Source organism: Protopterus annectens, chromosome 1.part2 (assembly GCF_019279795.1).
Source record: "Protopterus annectens isolate FY-2018-M chromosome 1.part2, PAN1.0, whole genome shotgun sequence".
Classification (NCBI taxonomy): domain Eukaryota; kingdom Metazoa; phylum Chordata; order Ceratodontiformes; family Protopteridae; genus Protopterus; species Protopterus annectens.
Genome location: NC_056727.1, coordinates 397,785,587 through 397,809,168, shown reverse-complemented (window position 1 = coordinate 397,809,168; position 23,582 = coordinate 397,785,587). Strand labels below are relative to the sequence as shown.

The 23,582-nt window shown below is 42.4% G+C and overlaps 1 protein-coding gene across 4 annotated transcripts in view; it reads left to right on the top strand.

Annotated features, from left to right (window-relative positions):
• Positions 1 to 23,582, top strand: part of PAK5 (p21 (RAC1) activated kinase 5) — a 2,555,323-nt gene that overhangs the window by 2,430,544 nt on the left and 101,197 nt on the right. For all 4 annotated transcript variants that reach the window (XM_044056629.1, XM_044056641.1, XM_044056651.1 and 1 more), the window contains one exon: positions 14,239 to 14,364. In XM_044056629.1, coding sequence (XP_043912564.1) covers positions 14,239 to 14,364 — 126 coding nt within the window. The remainder of the gene's footprint in view (positions 1 to 14,238; positions 14,365 to 23,582) is intronic.

Sequence of the window (23,582 nt, the reverse complement as noted above, 5' to 3'; positions counted from 1 at the left end):
TTTTCCTGAAATTTTGAGGAAGACAGAGGCCTTCACTTATGTGGAAGGATGTTTACGATCTCTTGTTGCCCCACTTTCTCTCTTTCTTCCAAACCAGCTTCAGCATGGATTGTAGAATCTTTTTAGCTCCAGGAAGTCTGTAAAGCATCCCTCGGTCTTCCCATCTCTACCTTTGCTGACTGAGTTGCTTCATATCTCTCAACCTCAATATGGAAGAAATCTGGACAAAGTCAAAAATATTTGGGGAGGGGGGCATAAATAGGGACAGATTGTAAATATTGCTCTGATAAACATAGTTGCTCGAATAAGTTTTCTGTTAAAATGCATATTATCAAGGATGTAAAGTCTGTAGCTAAAATGTGTGTCATTATTTAGTAACATCAATCCTCAATGAGTTGCCAGAAAGCTACACATTTTATAAAGAACAGACCCAAATAGGCAAAAATCTGTGCAGTTGAGAGTTATGGTTGCCCAATATGGCAGCTTTTATTAACAGCATTCGTAAATGTGTTCTGAGTTTGTGTGCTTGCATGTGCGTGCGTGCATGTGACTATGAACCTGGTTTCCCCGAGTGATTTCAAGATAATCCCAACTTATTTTGGTGGCCATTAACACAGAGGCATATGCAGGGTTGTTCACAGAAGCTCTGTACAGCCATGTCCGTGATTGAATAGAGGCTTCTGTGCCTAACAGAAATAAGCCCAAAACTAACTCAAAAACATGCACACACTCATTGGTGGAATCCAAAGTTAAACAGATTAGACAACAAAAGAAAGAAAAAAAAATAATAGCTAAAATTAGGACGTGTAACACCAGAATAGAAAAAAATGGTCTCATCAAGCAGAATAAACAACTAAAAGGACTAATTAACTCCAGCAAAGCAAATTTTGAAGGAAAGATAGCTTCCTAGGCCAAAGACAATGGTGAGGACTTCTTTAGCTATCTGTGAAATCTCAAAGGCAACACACAATACCATGCCAATCTGTTGGTAAATGGTACCATGTTCACAGAACCAAGCAATAACAGCAAATCTTCTGTTTGGCAAATTCAGCTCCAGCTTTACCCTTTTCCCCTCACCCTTAGCCACCCCCCTCGTGAAATACCATCTAACATAATTCCTCCAACTATCAGTAGGGAGTGTATCTCAGATGCACTCTGTCTGTAAAGCCAAGAATACAGTTTTGATGGGCCCTGATAGTATTCCAGAATGCCTCGTAAATAACCTGAAATATGATCTTTCAAGGTCATTGGTTTCACTGTTTAGCCATAGTCTTTGCACAGGCTTTGTATCACATGAATGGAATACTGGAATGGTCAGCCCTTTACACAGGGGTGGACCATCAATATATTCCAGTAACTATAGACCCATTAGTGTGACTAGTCTCATATGCAAAGCCATGGAAATTATTAATGATGACATAGGAAACCTTCAGGCACTAGACCCAACCTGGTTCATTATATTCAAAGGCAGGTCATGCCTACTGAACCTGGTGGACTTCTTTGAGAAGGTCACCAAGGCATTGGATGAGGGCAAAATGGTGCATACTGCTTACCTTGACCTAGCTAAGGCATTTAGTGAAATACCCCACTCAGGCATCATAAGCAATTTCATGGAATTAGGCATAAACCATAAACATAAACCCCTGTGTAATTCACTGGATAGTCAGCTGGCTCAGAAACAAGACCCTGGAAATTAGGATTGGTGAGACTACCTTCACAAAGAGGCTGGTCAGTAGATAAAAATGCACATGCAGGAACCGCAAGTACGGCTGGTGCAAAGGCCCACAACACCCAAAGCAATCTCAAAACTGCCAGCACCTTGGTGAAACCAAAAAACTGTTTAATTGTGGCAACTCCAAAAGCTATAGTGAAACTATAGCTATAACAAAGCAGTCAAACCGGTTTCGGCATCCATATGCCTTCCTCAGTGAACATAGCACACAAATATTTCATGATTTAAATACACATCACAATTATTTCAATTATTAATTAATTAAAGTTGCTCATTGGTATGGAGCGCAGATGAGACCTATTTACAGGAATTAATGCAATATTTGAATAAGAACAAGTGGGGCATTGAATTTCACGGTACATTATCATTCCATGGAAATTAATGTTTTGGATGTGACTGTAACTAGGGAGAGGGACCAAACACTTAGTGCCAAGGTATTTTGAAAATATCCCCAATATCCCCAATATAATACGCTACTCCATGCCTCCAGCTTTCATCCCAGACATATAATTAATAACATTCCCAAATCTCAATTCCTCCATATTAGACTGATATGTTCCTCTGAACAATCTTATCAGGAATTCCAAAATGATCTTGTCAACAGGTTTTGATCATAGAGGTTATGATCACAATATCGTTTTGACTGCCAGTAATTGGGTGTCCACACAAACCAGATCTGATTTATTAACATATAATTCCAGAGTTCCAGATGACGACACTAACCTTAGGCTTGTCACTACTTATGGGCGTAATACCATTGTTCTTCGAAACATTGTGGATCGGTATTGGGGTAGCCTTAAATCAGATGATAGAATCTCAGAAATTCTGGGACCCAGGTGTTTGTTTTCCTTCCGAAGGGGCCCCACTTTGGGGTCACATTTTAGTCACTATAAACACAGTAGGGAGATGACTTCATCACAAACTACCCTATTCAGAGATCTCCTCAAGGGTTGTTTCCCCTGTGATTATTGTTCAGTCTGTCAACGTGTCTCTAAATCTAAGAGCTTTACCAGTGTAAATACTTGCAGGGTTTATGACATCTCATTTTTTGGGAATTACAGCACAGACTGGCTAATTTGTTTAGCCAGTTGTTCTTGCCCAGCTTTTTATGTGGGCCAAACATCTAGGTCTCTGCGGGTGAGGGTCTCTGAACATCTCAGTGATATCCGTAACAAAAGAGCTTCCAGCTCATTATTTAACCATACTTTACAACATACTAGAGCACAGTTTAATTATATTATTATTGACATAATAAAACGGAATAGACAGGGCAAAATGGGTTGGTACTCTCACCAAAGAACGTAATTGGATCATTAGACTAGGGGGATTGTTCAGACCTGGTCTTAATGAGCAACTTTAATTAATTAATAATTGAAATGTGATGTGTATTTAAATCATGAAATATTTGTGTGCTATGTTCACTGAGGAAGGCATATGGATGCCGAAACCGATTTGACTGCTTTGCTGTAGCTATAGTCTCACTATAGCTTTTGGAGTTGCCACAATTAAACAGTTTTTTGTTTCACCAAGGTGCTGGCCAGTTTTGAGATCACCAGTAGATACCCCGGGATTCTATGCTGATTCCAATCCTCTTTGGCATCTATTTCTCAGAAGTTGAAGCCAATGTCAAGGGCCTCTGGTATACCAAGTTTGCAAGTTAGGTGCAGTCATAGCCCCGCCCCCACCCCGATACTAACATCTTACAGGAATGTTTAATAGAGACAAATGACTGGTGCCAAAGCCATGCTTAAAATTAAATGCCAAGAAATGCATTATAGTACCTTTTTCCCAGCGGAAACTACCTCATCGATATAATACCCCTAAAAGTTGTCACAGTAGTCAGGGATTTGGGGGCTCATGTAGATAGTAACCCTGCTTTTGACCAACATGTGTCTGAGGATATAAGAAAAGCATTTTACTTAACACCATTTTATAAGTAAAAGCATGGCTTCTAGGTCCAGGAAGTCATCGTGCCACTGTACTCAGTCACCATTTGTCCCATCATTGATTATAATACCCAGTTTGGTATGTCTCCAGCCAGGCATATGCAGCAACTGGAATGTCCAGAGAGGTTCCTCGCAAAAGAATACATAGTGTAAATACAATGCCCTATGCAGATTGCTTCAAAGTTCGTGTTTTTCCTGCAGACTGCTGATAAGCAATTTATGCCTGGCATACAAAGCATCCTTGGGTCCTGCTCTGATGGACCTTTTGCATACCCACAAAAGAAACAGCACCAGAACTACTACATCTGAGGATTTAAACTTTGCTTTCGATTTAAACAAGATATGTTGCAGGGACAGGCGTATATCTCCTAGAATCTCCATTCTCTGGAATAGGCTTTCCATCTATGTGAATCAGACCCCTTCTAACTATTCAGATGCAACCTGGATCACTGGTTGAGAAATCAGAAATTCAACACTGGTCTGACATCTGTGTCTATGATGGATAGACGTGGATGTTAAATCATTCCTTAACATACACCACGTAAAATAACCTCTAAGGCACAGTGACTCATGGGATATATTTGGGTTGCGTGGCTAGGCTTATAAAGGCCCAGTGTTGTTGCCTAGTATACACCTAAAAGCTTATTAGGTTCTGGGCAAATTTATAATTAGTCACATTGTACAGCTTTTAGTTTCTCCCACAGAAAGTGCTCCACAAAAAAAAAAAAGGGGGGGGGTGTGTAGAGGCTGCCCATCCCTTAGAATAGGGACACAGTCCCTACATCAGGCTTTTCCTAGTTTTAAAGAGGATTGATGCTTCAGGAGCATTTCAGTCCTCTTGCAACTTCAGTCAACTCATCCTGTACATCAGATTCCAAATGGTTGCCCACCTTGGGTATTTGTTTTTGCAGAATGTCTGGATGTTGGTGGGCATAATGGGGGCCTCATGTCTTATCAGTATTTGGCTTCCACACAGGAAATTCATCATGTTCACTCTGTCTGGGCAGCACTTCCCATATAGAATATTGCCAGTTGCTCTTCTGTCAGCAGTGAGTGTTTACCAAGGTACTGACCATGACAGTAGAAAACTTGATCTTCATGTGTTCTCCTGCTTGGCTGTCATTAACATTACTGGAGTGGCTGCTCCTGTGGTTGTAGTCTTTCAGGTAAACTTAAGCTTGAAGTTCTCTCTTTTCCCAGCCAAGAGAATTGCCTTTATAGTTGTGGAGGTGAACACACTCCATTGACAATCATTCTTGCCCATGAATAGGACTCTGGAGATGTACAGTTTAGTTGAAGATGCAATGCATAGTCTAGGCATGGACTTTACTATGCCTTCTGCGCTTAAAGACCTTTACAAACTTCACAATGCCATTTGCATGCCTGTGACCGCTGTTCCTTGGATTGCTATATGCAAGTGGTTACAGAGCAACCGTGTGCTCAAAGATGTCTTTGTCAGTCCCTTATCATCAGACCCTGGGGTGATGGACATTTCCCACCATCCTGCAAATCTGCCTCCCATTTCTATAGATGAACTTGTCAAAATTTGGGACAATCAGTGTACTACAGTGGTAGGAGGATAAGTTCATCTCAGCTGTGCCACTGTTCGTGATCTGGCCCAGAAAAAAGAGCTGAGCTCCACTTCTACCAGCCCAAACTATTGGTGTTGGGTTGGAGGGGGGTTCTCCTAGTTCTCAGAGCCTTTGATACAGAGTTGCATCCAGGGCCAGTCTTATGGTCCAGCAGTTTATCCCATGTATAGTATCTAAACAAAAAAGGATAAATATGTCTTATCACTGTGCACGTAGAGATGGTGTGTATCATTTGGTAGGCTATATGTACAGGCATCTGTTTCTCAGCATTTCAAATTACAGGTAACTTGAGCATGTTGTTGAAGTCTGAGATGTATCTCTATCCTACACTAGGAACTGTGGGTACAGACGTTCTCTAGATCAGATTTTTTTTTTGAAAGTACTCCAAGAATCTTTTTATCAGTTGGAAGACTGTGGTTGTCTTCCTTTTTTGCCATTTGGAGCAATATAAGAGGAAGTGTAAGTTGGGGACAATTGTCCAGTATTTGACAAGGAAGATTCTTGTATACCTTTCTCCCATTCCCACTGATCCCACACCACTTGGCAAATTTTAGGCAAAAAAAAGCTTAGTATGGTGACTAAAAAGGTTATAGTTTCAGATGCTGTAGTCCATGGTGATCAAGTTCACAAATAAAGTACCCATGAAGTTGGAAAGTAAAATTTTGCAACAACATTCAAAGGTAGGTTGAGATTTGAATTTGACCTTTAAAGGGAACTTGTGTCTAAGTATAAATGGCACATTAAAAGAAGACCATAACATTATGCACACAGCAGTAGAATCATACAAAAGTGCACAGTGCAAACTGTATGCTCACTTCAGAGTAAACATAAAATTCTTTCAAATGTACAATCTGATGTTGTTAATCTTGTTTCCATTCATCACTGATGGGTTTGGTTTCGAGTCCTCGGAACCAAGTCGGCCTTTTTACCAAGCTCACGCCAGCCAAAAAACTCTCAAGGTAAGTCTCTACCTAGAATGCCCTTCTCCCTGTTACCTCAGACCTTGTTTGCCGCAGAGCAGTAAAGCCACGTTTCAGCCGAGCTCTCAGCCAAGTGAAACTTTTTTGATATTTGTGTGAAAAATTTTGGATATTTGCATATTTTATTAAGCAATTAGTATTTCTAGTTTCTTTTCTTCTGTCTAACCTTGTTTTTCCACTCTACCCATTGTTACCGTTGGTAAACTTTCAAGTACCACTGTTGGTATGGCCTTTCCTCCCTTACCCATGTGGTATTTCTTCAGTACCATAGATGGTATTGTCTCTCCTGTTTAAACTGTTAGCTTTGACTTTTGTTCAGGTGTTTCCCTTCTTTTCTCTACCCGTGTATTATTATATGTGTAACTTTTTTGAACGGAGTTGACTTTATTATAGTTGGATTATACACTCTGCCTGTGGTGTTCTTTTCTATCAAGATGTTGGATAAGAAGGGTACTTCAGGTTTTAAGCATTGTACTTCATGTAAGGGCAAGTTACCTAACAGTGATTCTCATGATGATTGTGTATACTGTTTGGGAGTGCCCCACCTTTCGGTGCAGTCTACATGTGACATTTGTCAAGAGTTTCAGTCAAAGCACTCTTAATGAGCGCAAAAATAAACTCATTCTGAAAGGGTTACACAAGTCTCCCTTCTCAGAGGCCATTTCTGCGATGGAGGTCTCAACCCCTCCTTCTAAGGACAAAAAGAGATCCCACTCTATTCCTTCTGCACCATCAGGTGATCAGAGTAAGCCTGGAAATCAAAGGCCCCAAAGTTATTTTCGGAGCATAAATCTGCTTCTTCGGTTCTGACCATCTCAAAACTTTCGATACCGGCACCTGTTTTGGCACCAATCCTTCCTCCGGCACCAGTCATAGACCTTACTACGCCTGTTTCAACTTCGGCACTTGTGGTCACTTCGGCTCAGTGGACACCTTCGACTACGCCATTAGTTTCCATTTTGGAACCAACTGTTTCGGCTCCGAGTCCCACTTCGGCACTGAGCATTGTACCAACGTCACTGGATTTGACCCCTTTTACTTCCTGTTTCGAAACTAGAGACTTTGGTGCCACCAGACCTTGCACCAAGGACCCGATACCCCCCTTCTGTAGATCTGTTTCTGAGCCAAGCGTATAGCCCTTCATCGAACATCCTGACTCCCCGTCTGGAGTATCCACTAGATCTACCAGGAGTCTTTCAGAACACGATGTGGTACGTCTTGTAGACCAGCTGTTGTTAGCCAGGGGGATCCCCTCACTTTCTAAGACCCATCCACCTGCAAGATTTGGGTTGTCTTATCCATGGACTCCATCTTACACTCCTCCTTTGACCATATCGGTTCCGAAGCCTTCTGCTCTGACATCCTTATTAGAACCCATCACCTCGGCGCCTATGGTGCATCTCACTCTGGCTCTGAGTGTGCTCCTTTGGTCTTCGGTTCCCGCTTTACAAGTCCTTCCTCGATCTGGGGACTGGGGGACAGGCGCATTGGCCCAGGGTATGGAGCTGCCTCTCTCCTCTGTTCCATCCTCGGCGCCAATAGCCACGTCGATCCTGCTTGAGGCTCCATCCATGGGGGCGCGTTCATTGGAGTAGGGTGTGACCCCGGTCCCGAGGTTGTCTTTCTCGGTTCCAGGCTCCCATCCCTCTTCGGGCGTGCCTGCCTTACACAGAATGGAGAGGGCTGTTGCCTCTGGCAGCACTCCTTTGATGTTGGAACACCAGTTTTCACCCCCTGAGCTACAGCTGTCACAGACCCCCCCCCCCCCGCAGAACACCCCTGTTCAGGGTACCCATTCTTCTGAGTCCTCCTCAGAGACCCCCACTGAGGAGTCCCCTCGAAAGAAGATGTGCAAGAGGAAGCACATGGAGTCACCCGAGGAGTCCCAAATAGAAGACATGGATTACGATGATGGTGAAGGGTCCCAGTGGTCACCTCCTGATGATGTCTCCTTCAGAGACATCCTGGAAATGTTAAAAGAGAGAGGTGACTGGAAGCCCTCCAACCCTTCGTCTGAGGAATCCGTGTTCCTGCAGGCATTTCTCGCCCAGTCTTCTACCTCTTGGATGACCCCACCTGCCGACGAGCTCATCCAGCAGCACACTTGGAAGAACCCTGATTCCATTGAGGTGATCCCTCAGAGACCAGACAAAATTCTTTCCCCTCCCGAGGAGAACCCGCATTGGTCCAAAGGGTTACCAGTTGATGATATGGCATTGGCGGCCGCCACAAAAAAGGACTTGGTTGAGGAAAGTCCCACTGTCCACCCACCCAACATGGAGTCCTGGGTGGTGGACAGACTTGGGAAGAGTGTATTTGAATCGGGGACCTTTGCTATACGGTCCCTGAATTATTTGGCACATTTTACAAGGCTCCAGAGGGACTTGACAGGACAGTTGTCTGACGAGGTCAGGGACAAAGTGGCCTCGCAGTTCGCAACCCTGGAATCAATATCCAACTCATCCATGAGGTTGCTGTCACATGCAACTGAAGGGACAGCTAGAGCAGTGGGTTCTGGCATTATGAGGCGTCATGCCTGGATGCGCATTTGTGACCTTGCGGATACCTTCAAGTCTTCCTTTCTGAATGCTTCCATCGAAGCTTCGTCCCTTTTTGGCTCCAAAGTGAAGGACACGCTAGCCAGGTGCTAGCAAGATGGAAAACCCCGTCTGCCATAGGCCTATGGTTTTCCAACCCTCAACATACCTTCTCCAGGAATCAGAGGAGTGGAAAAATGTGGCATACGAAATCTCAGGGTCCTTTCCGTGCCGCACGTGGTGGTGATACCCCTAGAGGCAGAGGGGGTAACAATTCTGGAAGACATCCCTATAGAGGCAGAGGGGGTCCTCATAACCAAGGCTCCAGGGACTCTCTCTCTGGACATCCTTATCAGCGCTCCTGAGGAGCAGCCTGATTGCTTACCTCTGGAAGCAGTTGGGGCTCGTTTCTCTCTGTACCAAGCTGCCTGGCAATCTATCGCCACTGATCATTGGGTGCAGAACATTATCACCAGAGATTGCACCATTCCCCTTTCTTGTCAGCCAAATTTTCCAAGAAAACTTCCCGACGATTAACCCAATCAAAAGGAAGAAGCAGCTTCAGAGATTATAAAGCGATCTCTAAAAAGAGTCATCCAACCAGTCCCACCAGACCAGCACGGATACAGGTTTTACTCAAGATTCTTTTTGGTGCCAAAAAAGACAGGGGACTTGAGACCCATTTTGGACCTCAGCAGCTTAAAGAAGTCTGTCACCCAAACCAAATTCCAGGTGATCACGGTTCAGTCCATTCTCCTCTTTTTAAGAGAAGGCGATTGGATGTGCTCTATAGATCTCCGGGATGCGTATTACCACATCAAGATGGACAAATCCTCCAGGAGTCTGCTTCACTTCTGGCTAGGAGCCAGTCATTGTAAATTCCGTGCCCTGCCATTCGGTCTCTCTACAACCCCCAGAGTGCATGGCAGTGGTAACAGCTCACTTGAGACTAAAAGGATTCCGGGCATTTCCATATTTGGACAACTGGCTCCTTACTGCCCTCACCAAGCATCTTCTGGTAACAGCACTGCATTATACTCTCTCTGGCAAAATTGTTGGGAATAACACTACATTGGGAGAAGTCAAACCTTATCCCCTACATAACAAATAGAGTTCATTGGAGCAGTGTTCATTACACAGTCCTGTCTGGTATCACTCTCAACACACAGACTCCATCGATTGAGGCTTCAGCTCTGGGTGATACTCTCTCAAACAACAGTCTCTGCGAGGGAAGTTCTTCAGGCCCTAGATTCTATGGCAGCGTCAATCCCAGTAGTGTCTCTAGCAGTGCTACATATGCGGATTCTGCAGTGGCTTCTTCTGTGTCAATGGTTCCCAAACTATCACCCCCTTGGTTACCAGATTCGAATAGCCAACTCCTGCAAACAGGACCTGCTTTGGTGGATGACGCCAGATGTAGAACTTTGGAGTCATCCATTTCAATCTCCTCACCCCACAGCCATTGTGACCACGGATGCTTCCCTGATTGGGGGGGGGGGGGCAATTTCCAGGGAAAGACTGTCCAAGGCACGTGGTCCACCTCAGAGGCTCACCTACATATCAGTGTTCTGGAACCGAGAGCTGTGCTTTTAGCATTGTAAGCATTTCATTCGGCTCTCCCTTCTGGGGCAATTGCAATTCAGTTAGACAATATGTCAGTAGTCTGGTATATCAACATACAAGGAGGAACCAAGTCTTATCCCCTATGTCAAGAAGCCATGAGAATTTGGCAGTGGGCGATAGCTTCCAGCCGCTTTCTGATAGCAGCACATAACCCGTGGAGCTCCAACGTGATTGCAAACAAACTGAGCAGATGCATCCTCAAGCCTCACGAGTGGTCCCCTCAACCCTGAGGTGACGTCAGTAATCTTCAGCCACTGAGGCCATCCTTGCTGTGATCTTTTTGCTTCCTCATCAAACACCAAGTGCAGCAGCTGTTTCGCCCTACTTCCTCCGGAGGGGGGGGTCACCGAGGGATGCTTTGATCCACAGTTGGCCCACAGTACTTCTTTACGCTTATCCCCCCATCCCTCTGATCCCACAATTTCTAAAGAAAGCTTTTTGGCTGAGATGATGATCATCATAGCCCCCTTATGTCCTCTACAGGTTTGGTTCCCCTTCCTTCAGCCTCACCTAGTATACCCGCCGTGGATTCTGGACCCTCTACCAGATCTAATTACTCACCCCCAAGGGTTGAGTCACCCAAATCTGTCCAGTCTCAAGCTGACAGCTTGGTTTCTCCACTTCCACTAGTCGCCAGGCAAGCTAATCTCTCCTTGCCTGTTCAAGACATCATTCTGGCCTCTCACAAACCATCCACCAGAAGACTGTATCAGGATAAATGGAAAAGGTTCTCCATCTGGTCCAAGGATAACTCGCTAGACCTGTATTCGGCTCCAGTTACTGCAGTGCTTCAATACTTGGCTAAGTTTTTTGATAATGGAGCCTTTGCCTCTATGGTATGAGTACATCTAGTGGCAGTTTCCACAAGGGGATCTATCATATCAGGCCTTCTGTCAGACAGTCCGTGGAACCTCACTCTAGTCCTTCAGTCTTCGACTCAAAAACCTTTTGAACCTGCTGCGAAGTGTGACCTAAAGTTTTTGTCTTGGAAATCCTTGTTCTTGGTAGCCATTACCTCTGCCAGAAGAGTCTCAAAGCTGCAGGCATTGTGTATCAAGTGGCCCTATCTGGTCTTTCATAAAGACAGAGTATCACTTTGGACAAATCCTTCCTTTCTTCCCAAAGTTGTTTTTGAATTTCCAATTAACCAGACCATTGATCTACCAGTGTTTTTTTCCAAATTTTGCCAGTGGAGGGAGAGTATTGCCTTCACTCCTTAGACGTACATAGACAATTGAGATTTTACCTAGACAGGACCAAAACTATGCATAAATCTGAACAGCTTTTCATCTCCTTTTCTGGGTCCAAAATGGGAGAGGCTGTTTCCAAGGTTACATTATCAAGATGGCTAAGGGACTGCATACATTTTATCTATTCCCTCAATATTGAACCTATGCCAAAAGTTAAAGCTCACTCCACTAGATCTATGGCAACATCTATAGCATTCCATTCCAGGGCTTCCATGGATGATATCTGCACAGCAGCTACTTGGGCTAAGCCTCATACCTTTATCCATCATTACAGATTAGACTTAGTCTCCAGAGAGAGATAGCTGCCTTCGGCTCAGTGTTACTCAGGAGTGTTCTTCCGTAAGGGCCACCCATGGACCTCAAGGTAGCTTGGGATTCTGTCCCATCAGTGATGAATGGAAAGAAGATGAACAACATCAGATAAAGAAATTATATCTTACCATAACGTTCCATCCGTGTTGTTAATCTTCTTTCATTCATCACTTCCCACCCTCCTTCTCCCTCCAAAGGCTCCTGGAGGATGCTTTGGGTCTAAGTGGTGCCCTAGGGTATTTGTGCAGAAGTGGCCCTGGCTTTACTTCTTTTTCTCTAGCAAACCCTATCTGAGGTAACAGAGAGAAGGGCATTCTGGGTAGAGACTTAGTTTGAGAGTTTTTTGGCTGGCGTGAGCTTGGTAAAAAGGCTGACTCGGTTCCGAGGGCTTGGAACCGAACCCATCAGTGATGAATGAAAGAACATGAACAACACAGATGGAAGGTTATGGTAAGAAATAACTTCTTTTTATCTAAAACACCAAACCAAATAAAGTAGCACAACTGTTTTGCAGGAGCACAAACCCCTAGCACGTCTCATGTAGGACGTTTTTCTATTCAAGTTACTTATATATGTGTATGTGTATATATATATATATATATATATATATGTGTGTGTGTGTGTGTATGTATGTGTGTATATATATATATATATATATATATATATATATATGTGTGTGTGTGTGTGTGTGTGTGTATATATATATGTGTGTGTGTGTGTGTGTATATATATATATATATATATATATATATATATATATATATATATATATATATATATATATATATATATATATGATCTCCATGATCGTGTAACTAGATGAGAAAAAATAAGCACACTAGAAGGACATTCAGACTAATGCAGGAATTCATTCAGTTTTTAATACTTCCTTTATGCAGTTCAGAATCATGAACATGCTGGAATACATTCCTTTACTGAAATTATCTGTAGATGGCACCACAGTCCAAAATTATACATATACTGCTAAATCCATTCAGTACAGACAACCAGATATAACCATAGCTTTCGTATATGTAGATGATTGTTAATAAAATGTCAATATTATTGGCCATAGTATTCACAGCTTTTCAGAACTACTTACTTCCAGTTGAAGGTCACTCCACTTAAGGCATTGCTGCTTCTACTGCCTGCCTGCAGGATGTTTCCATTGCAGACATCTGCACAATGGCCTCTTCATTACCATTGTGTATGTTTCTCAAGTATTGTTGTCTTAACAGAGACTCCAGCAGTTGAATTCCTTGCTGCATCTGTACTTTAGCACCCCACCTTTTGAAAAGAGGTATTTGGGCTGACCCATTTTTTTTTTTTCATCCAACCTTTTTGTTTACTATTTGAGTTTCAGCCCATTCATTGACCATTCAAGGAAGGTCCTTGATCATAGATATATCACTCATTTTCTTATCTTATCAACTGATCTATGAGCAACCCTCTCTGTTAGGTTGCAGGTACTTTCACATCAACCCCAATGTTTGAACACGCCCCTCCATCCAGCCTTAGCCATTGGATTTCTCTGTAAGCTGGATAGGTACATACACATTACTTGTTAGTAGTGTATGTACCAAATCTTTGTAATTTCTTGAGTTGCAAGAAGTGTGCTTGCTAATGATTAGGATGAACTTGGTGATACCATGAGCATGACACTCCTTATTTATGTATTTATTTTCTTCTTTATTTAGTTTTGATTTTTCGAGTTGAGCACTGTTCCAAATAGACCCTTATCAAACACATACACAAATGAATGTACATCATAAAATCAGAACAAGTAAAACAATAATATAAAGAATTGTAAAAGATAATGTCCATGGAGTGCCGTGAGCATAGGAACTTCTGGGAAAAGTGTGATAAATTATGATTGGTTTAAAGGGAAGGTGGGGACCCTGTTACCTAACTGATGTGGGAAGAATCTATCCTGTGTCTGTGTGAGGGGGGTGAATTGTAAATGAAGCCATGTAACTTATGCAATCGAAGCATGTGTCATAGGTTTCTCTACCTTTTAATTAGAGCTTGATCTTTGAATTCAGGAGTAGTATGCCTGCCTGTCTTTTTAATATTATTAAATCATGTTTAACTACTAACTGACTGTTACAAACTCAGTAAAAATATGTAGAGGCAATGCATGATTGGTAGTATGTTTTTAAATTTACCTTACACATGTTGGATGAAAATGTGATTCATAACTGTAATGTTTGTCAAACATTGAATAGGAAGTGGTTGCTATACCTCCATTTCATTCTTGTGTTTTCAGATTAAACTGTCAGATTTTGGCTTTTGTGCTCAAGTTTCCAAAGAAGTTCCCAAAAGAAAATCTCTGGTTGGGACACCATACTGGATGGCCCCAGAAGTTATTTCAAGACTGCCTTATGGAACTGAGGTAAGAACATAGTTTCAGAGCTGTAGAAAACATTTGTAAATTCGCTTTCATTAGCGTATCAATTTGCTGAAGCCATCTCAACTTGTGTAAACTGTAAGAAAATGATTTGGTTTCTTGTACACAGGGTGCTCACTATGACAAAAGTTTCTTTCTCCCATAAACTTGATATTTACTGTTGAGCAGGAAACCAGTTTTTCCATCCTTATTAACAACTTGAAAAATATTGCATTAGCATTATTAAAGAGCACATTGAAAGACAGCTGCTGACAAAGTTATAGCAGAAAATTTACTCCTGTAAATAAGAAGATGGTAGTTCCATCAGCATTATATTTTCTACATAAAAAATACATGCATTTAAATAAATACTGACCACATGAAAATGTGCTTAAAATGGAAAAATGTTAAAAGCAAAAAGTGAGATGTTAAAAAGTCTATATACTTTTTCACATCTTCAACTTATAACTTAACTCAGTCAGGACTGACAGCAATTCCTTTATTGCTTGCCTGCACTTTTTTGTTGGGGGGGGGGGGGGGTTGTCATGTAATTCTCGCCTTACTTTCTCATAATAACAGTCCTCTTCAGGTGGGTACTACTCATCCAGATGCTTTGTTTGTTTTTATGTATAATGAGGCCTTAGTCAATTGTGTTTCTTTTCTTCTCTTTGGATACTATTTCCAGACAAATTTCTGGTTATGATTTTCAGAAAACAACCTTGCATGCATGAAGATGTGTTATTCTTAGGAGCCACTTTGGGATTAATGCTAAGTTTATGGGGAAATGTGGTGTATTTTTCTGTTTCAATTTGCTGAAAGAAAATATGACTGTTTTACATAGAGAGTAAGAGAAGTTTAGCCCGAGATCTCACTGGAGTGAATATAGTCTGTCTTGATGATTGCTATTATTTGATGTAGGCAAGTGTTTGGACAGATGCCTTAGACACTGGATCCATTCCAGCTTGGCTTTGTAAAAGAAAGGTCATGCTTTCTGAATCTGGTGGATGACTTTGAGAAGCCCACTAATGAAATGGATGAGGGGAAGATGGTGCATATTGCCTACCTTGATCTGTGTAAAGTATCTGATATAATACTCCAATTGGGCATTGTCAGCAAACTAATGGAACTAGATATAAACCCCTTTATAACATACTAGATAGCCAGCTGGCTCACGGATAGGACCTAGGAGGTGAAAATTGGTGAGGCCACCTCCACAAAGAGGCCAGTCACAAGTGGAGTCCCCCAGAGCTCTGTGCTAGGCCCCCACTCCTCTTTGACATTTACTCCTCGGATGTCAAAATCAATGTCAAAGGCCTCTGGCTAACCAGGTTTGCAGATGCTGGCAAACTGGGAACAGTCATTGAATCTCTCCCAAGATAAGAACACCCTTTAGGAAGGTTTAACATAGACAAACATTTGCTTCCAAAGCCATGGCTTAATATCAATACCAAGAAATGCATTATGGTACCTTTTGAGATGCTGGCCATCCCGGGTAACTACATCATCAGTAAAATACCCCTAAAAGTTTATTCAGTAGTTAAGGATCTGGGAACTCATGTAGGTAGTAATCTGTCCTTTGACCAACATGTATCCAAAGTAGTAAGAATATCCTTCTGTATTGCTCAGCTTATAAACAAGGGCATGGCATCTAGGTCCAGAGAGGTCATCATACCACTGAACTTGGCCCTCATCAGACCCATCATGCAGTATAATGCCCCTGTCATTATATACCTGACAAGACACATGCAGCAACTGGGACATCCATAAATGTTCCTTACAAAAAGAATACAGAGAGTAATCACAATGTCCTACGCTGATCACCTCAAAGCCTTCTCTTTTACTCAGTATCATACAGACTTCTGAGAGGTGATCTTTGTCTGGCGTGCAAGGCACCTCTGGACCCTGTTTAGACTAACCTTTTCCATATCAACCAAACAAAAAGCATCAGAACTACTAGATTAAAATACCTACATTTGACTTGCAACATAAGTAGGACATGTTGGACAGACAGATTTGTATCTCAGAGAATCCCCATTCTCTGTAACAGGCTTCCCATCCTGCAAAGCAAAATTCCTCCCTATCCCTGTTTAAGTGCAACTTGAACCAGTGGGTGAGTAATTGGAAATTCAACCCTGGTCTAGCACCTATATCTCTGATGGACCAAGGCAGTCAGTAAATCAATCCCTCTATAAATCAAATTTGTAGGTCACATTTGGGTTGCGTGGCTAAACTCATAAGGGTCCTAGTGGTCATTAGCCTAGTATGCACATATATGAACCTATGTTTGTATTAGAGTTTTGGGAAAGGAGAATAAATGGGGAGATGCAGTAGAAGAGAATGAACACTCATGCCATAACCTACTGTGACCTTAATCAAGAAAATGATTCTCCACTTTCATTTTAGTAAATATAAATTGGTCTCAGGACTATAACAGGAAGACTGCAATACCAGCCTATAGTATTTCCTAAACATACTCTTCCCTTTGCAAAATAAGCGTAACGTGCATTAGCCAACCAAAACACACACAATTAAAGATGCATCAACGTTGCAGCTATCCAGACACTTAAAAGAAGCTGTTCTCTGCATCAGCGGCAGTATGAAAAAGTTAGTGTACAAAGATATTTCCCAGCTACCCACCCAGTTCCTGTTGTGCTTTTAAACTTGCTGGCTTGTCAGCTGCTTGCCCTTGCTGTAAATCTGACTTTAGAAGCTCTTCCCGGACTCATCTCATCTGCTCATTCTATTGGGCACTGGAATGTCTAACTGGGAAGGCCCTCTAGTAAGACTCCTAAAGCTTAAGTTAGCCTTTGCTTCATATTATCACAGTGATTTAGTGCACACTGCAATATTCAGAGTGTTGATCTCTTTCTGGATACCTTTCTGGGACTAGACTGTCAATCTCTGGAGAGCCTAGGAACTGCTTCTCTTTAATCAGTTTGAAATTAATGCTTCTGTTTTGCTGTTGGTGAGAGAAGGAGCAGAAGGCTATTATTTCCTAGTCTTCCTATAAATTACTGTTGAAAAAGTCTGAAAATTGCTTCTTAGGTGCCAGCTTGGGATTAATGCTACTACTGTGTGTATTGGGAGAGAAGAACAAAGGGACATTGATTTCTATGAGTCTCTGATTGAGTAGTGTGTATGGGACTTCACTGAGTGGTCAGGCCTTTGTGCAGCATTGGCCGTCTGTTGCATCCAACTGCTCTCAGCTCTACCTAGGGTATCTACCAAAAGAGGATTGTAGCAAATGTACTGAACACAGCAACATCTGGGTTAATATGACTACTCAGGAAGAAGCCTGGGATTAATGCTAATCTGCTTTCTGGTGATAGAAGGAGCAAAGGATCAGTCATTCCTAGCTGCTTGCAGCTGTGCTGAGACCAACATTATCTCCACTACCAGACAGACAGCACCTTCAGTAATCAACTTCAAACCCCATAGGCACTACACCTGCTTCAGTCCACATAAGTAAGTATCTGGAACCATGGATTTGCACTTTCCAACAGTCTCTGTAGCCAGCTTGGTTGAAATGAGCATCCTAAGGCAATGTAGCAATTGTCTCATGTTTACTGACAACCACCTACTAAAAAACTGATGTGTGAGAGATGCCATTATTTAATGCTATTGGATGCAAACTTCTCACATAAAGGCATTACAAATACCAAGCAGGATGCCGGTACCACACACCACCACACTAAACCTGTCACAGGTCAAGTCAAACACACGGACGTACATACAGTGGATATAAAAAATGTACACACCCCTATTAAAATGACAGTTTTTTGTGATGTAAAAAAAATGAGACCACAATAAATAATTTCAAAACTTTTGCTAACTTTAATGTGACCTATAACCTGTACAATTCAATTGAAAAACAAAAAAAAATCTGTTTAAGGAAAACAAAATAAGAAGAAATAAAAGTACAATAAGCTGGTTGCATAGTGTGCACACCCTTAAACTACTACTTTGTTGAAGCACCTTTTGATTTAATTACATCATTCAGTCTTCTTGGGTCAGCAGGACTAAGACAGAATATATGTGTGTGAATGAGAGGGAGGATAGAGGAATGGTGAGGATGCAAGGAGTAGAGGGGGCAAAGATGGATGAGTTTAAATACTTGGGATCAATAGTTCCGAGTAATTGTGAGTGTGGAAAAGAGGTGAAGAAGAGAGTACAGGCAGGATGGAGTGGGTGGAGAAGAGTGTCAGGAGTGATTTGTGAAAGACTAGTACCAGTAAGAGTGAGAAGGAAGGTCTACAAGAGGGTAGTGAGACCAGCTATGTTATATGGGTTGGAGACAGTGACATTGACAAAAAGGAGACAGAGCTGGATGTGGCAGAGTTAAAGATGTTAAGATTTGCACTGTGTGTAAAGAGGTTGGACAGGATTAGGAATACGTATATTAGAGGGTCAACCCATGTTGGAAGGTTTGGAGACAAAGCCAGAGAGGCAAGATTACGTTGGTTTGGACATGTGCTGAGGAGGGATGCTGAGTATATTGGGAAAAGGATGCTAAGGATGAAGCTACCAGGTAACCGGAAAAAAAGAAGGCCTAACATAAGGTTTATGGATGTGGTGAGAGAGGACATGTAGGTGGTTGGTGTGACAGAGCAAGATACAAAGGACAGGAAGAAATGGAAACAGATGATCCGCTGTGGTGACCCCTAACGGGAACAGCCGAAAGATTATGATTCAGTCTTCTTGGGTACACGCTTGCCATCAATTATAGAGACTCTGATTAACCCCAAATAAAGTTCAGCTGTCCTAGTAAGGTTTTCCTGACATTTACTCAGTTGCCTGCTACAGCAAAAGCCATGGTTCACAGCTTACAAAGCATCAAAAGGATGTCATTGTTGAAAGGTATCACTCAGGAGAAGGGTACAAAAAAATGTCCACAGCGTTGGGTATACCATGGAACACAGTGAAAACAGTCATGAAAAAGTGGAGAAAATATGTGACAATAGTGATGTTGCAAAGAACTGGACGATGAAAAGACGAGATGAAAACTGGTCAGGGAGGCTGCCAAGAGACCTACAGCAGCACTGAAGAAGCTGCAGGAAGTTTTGGCAAGTACTGGTTGTATACTACATGTGACAGCAATCTTCTGTATTCTCCATATGTCTGGGCTATGGGGTAGGATTGCAAGACGGAAGCCTTTTCTTACACAGAAAAACATCCAGGCCTGGCTAAAATTTGCAAAACAATACATTGTCTCCCAAACGCATGTGGGAAAATGTGTTATGGTCTGATGAGACCAAGGTTGAACTTTTTGTCCACAATTCCAAAAGGTACGTTTGGCGCAAAAACACTTTGCATCACCAAAAGAACACCATCTCCACTGTGAAGCATGGTGGTGGCAGTATCATGCTTTGGGGTTGCTTTTCTTCAGCTGGAAGTGGGGCTTTAGTCAAGGTGGAGGGAATTATAAACAGTGCCAAATACCAGTCACTTTGGCCCCAAACCTTTAGGCATCCTCTAGAAAGCTGAAAATTAAGAGGAATTTCACTTTTCAACATGACAATGACCCCAAGCATACATCCAAATCAACAAAATAATGGCTTCACCAGAAAAAAATTGATGGTTTAGAATGGCCCAGCCGGAGCCCAGACCTAAATCCAATAGAAAATCTGTGGAGTGACCTGAAGAGGGCCGTGCACAAGAGATATCCTCGTAATCTGACAGATTTGGCATGGTTTTGCAAGGAAGCATACAGTGGATATAAAAAGTTTGCACACCCCTACACTAAGGCACTGTACGAGCACATCCACTCGTGCATGAATCGTGCCATGCCAAATAAAACCAAGATGCTCTCCTCCAAAATAAAGGAAGCCAATCTGGTTGTCCTCTGCCATAAACAAACTATACAACAGAAGGAAGAAACTGTTGCAGAAAAGAGGAAAATCCCAGGATGCAAAAACCTCACTTACCAGCCTCAGTAAGAAGCTGAGATCCCTCATAAAATCCTCCAAAGCTAATTACGAAAATAAAATTGACAAAGATTCCAAAGACAACCACAATGCATTCTATAGTTATGTCAAGAATCTAAATGGCAATGCTCAGATCTGCTCTGAGCTACCACAGAATGTCATAAATGTACTGATCCCAAGGATATTGCCAATATCCCGACAGATCGATTTAGTGCCAACTTCACCCCCCTCTCACCCTCTAAAGGACCCATCTCAGTACCAAAAGATTGCCATATTCCATTAATCATGGCCACACATGTAGAAACTGCACTCTCCAAAGCTAAGAATACAGCATCCATGGGACCAGATGACATCCTGGGCAGTGTACTACATGAACTACAAAATGAACTGGCACCCGCACCCAAGTGTCATGTTTAATCATAGCCTTACCTCAGGCTTCATGCCCACTGAATGGCGCACAGCTACAGTTATCCTACTCCACAAGGGGGGATCCACCTTGGATCCCGGGAACTACCGTCCAATCAGTCTGATGAGCCTGATCTGCAAGGGCATGGAATGCATTATCATGGAACTTATAAACAAAGACATTGGCAAACTTCAAACACTGGACCCCACCCAGTTTGGGTTTGTGAAGGGCCGATCTTGTCTCCTGAACCTGATTGACTTCTTCGAATCAGTCTCCAGAGCTGTGGACGAGGGTAAGGCGGTCCACACAGCCTATCTGGACCTCTCCAAGACCTTCGACACCATCCCCCACTCTGGAATCATAGATAAACTTACTAAGCTGGGCATAAATCCCTGTGTCACTCGATGGTTTGCCAACTGGCTTACTGACAGAACCCAGACTGTAAAAGTAGCTGACTCCAAATCCAGCTCCAGACAAGTGACAAGTGGAGTACCTCAGGGTTCAGTCCTAGGATTGCTCTTGTTTGGCATCTACTTCTCTGAAGTACAGGCCAACACTAAGGGACTCTGGCTAACAAAGTTCGCAGATGACTGCAAACTGGGAGCCGTTATTGAATCGCCAAATGATTTGGATATTCTACAAAAGGGCCTTACAGAAACAGATGCTTGGTGCCAGAGCCATGGGCTCAAGCCTAATGCCAAGATATGTATAGTTATCCCCTTTGGGGACAACCATGTACCCATGAATTACCACATATGAGGCAGTACACTAAACACCAAAAGTGTGATGAGAGACTTCGAGACACAGGTGGACAGTGGTCTCACCTTCGATAACCACATCGCCACAACAGTCAGGAAATCCTTCTATGTGGCACACCTCATCACTAAGGGCTTTTCATCCAGAAAAAAAGGAGGTCATTGTCCCACTGTACTCATCCCTCATTAGACCCATTATAGAGTACAACTCCCCGTTTGGTATGTACATCATAAGACATCTGCAACAGCTGGAAAGGCTGCAGAAATACCTCACTAAAAGAATCACAGGCCTAAAGCAGATGCCCTATGCTGACCATCTAAAAAAACCTCCTGCTATACTCTGTGGCATATCGTTTACTCAGAGGCGATCTCTGCTTAACATACAAGGCCATTTCAAACCCTGAGCTGTCGGACATGCTCCACTTAAAGAAATACCAATCCTTCATAGCCACATGCTCCAGGGATCTAAACCTTGTCATCACAATGAACAAAACATGCTGGAGGGATAGGTTCCTGACCCAGAGACTCCCCATACTCTGGAATAAACTGCCCATACATGTCAAGCAGAGCGCCTCCTTGGCCCTCTTCAAAAGGAACCTTGACGACTGGATGGGAGATGGGAAATTCACCTCGGGGATCATGTCAGTCGCCCTGCTAGATAGGGGTCCAGGGAAGTAAATAATGTGGGAAGAAATATCCAGGGAATTGTTATGGCTAGGCTTGTATAGGCCCTTGGGCTGATAACCTAGTACCAACCTATGAACCTATAAGAGTGGGCAAATATTGCAAGTCAAGATGTGACATGCTGATAGACTCCTACCCAAGAAGACTAAATGCTGTAATTAAATCAAAAGGTGCTTCAACAAAGTATTCGTTTAAGGGTGTGCACACTTATGCAACCAGCTTATTGTACATTTATTTATTTTTTATATTTTTCCCCTAACAGATTTGTTTGTTTTTCAGCTGAATTGCACAGGTTATAGGTCACATTAAAGGTGGGAAACGTTTTGAAATTATTTATTGTGGTCTAATTTTTTATCACAAAAACCTGGCATTTTAACAGGGGTGTGTAAACTTTTTATATCCACTGTATGCTGAGACTCATAAAAGTAACCTACCTAAACCACAAAGGCCTCCTAAAAGTAACTTAAGAAAAATGTACCCTAAGCAATCTTACAAATCGAATAACACCCATCTTGAAACATAAATCAGAGTCAGTGTGTAAGTTCAAATGTGCATAATGCAACTCTCCACGCAATCCTAATAATAGGTGATGCCATTGTGAAACAAACTGATGCACTATTACCAGGCTGTGCAAGCAGTGTGTCATGGTCAGTCGCTTATCAGGTACCAAGATTCACTACATCACGCAGGTGCTCAAGTCATTGCACCACAAGTACACATATGACGCAGTCATGGTACATGTGGGTATAAATGTCTTGAGATGCATCTCCTTGGATTTTGTGAAAAGAGACATGATGAAGCTCTCAGAATGTGTTTCCAAGGTATTTATAAACCTACCCTTGAGCAGAATTTTACCATCACGAAGAATGAAGCCGTAATATGAACAAAAGATTATTGACTTAAACAGTTGACTTTGTTTCTGGTGTCATTTAAAGGAGATCCAGTATATATCAGCCGGAGAAGAGATAATAGACAGTCCTAGCTGTTTTGCCAGGGATGGACTGTACCTATCCCTGAAGGCTTTTATATATTGGCTAAAACTTCACACACACCCTTTTTGCCTTTTTTGTAGACCGTGTCAGTCCACAAAAGCTTCTAACATAACAAAACAGAATCTGGATGACAGTGTTATTGCTGCCCAACTGTAGGAGTCCAACTTTACAACCTACAAGCACTCCTTACTCTGGAAAACACTGATGTATGCATTATTACGGAGACCTGGTTCAAGACCATTTTGAGAGCCCCATCATTGCAGTGCTTCCATGTCTACCCCATGTTCTGGTATACTACATGAGATGAAGACAATAAAAGCGGCAGTGCCTCAATGTCTGTAGAAAAAAGACTTCACCTACAGACTGTTTAGACAAGTTAAAAATCTGGAGGACCTTTGTGTCTAGCTTACCATTAACAAGACTGTTTATCACATCGTGGCTAACTATAGACCCTTCTGTATAC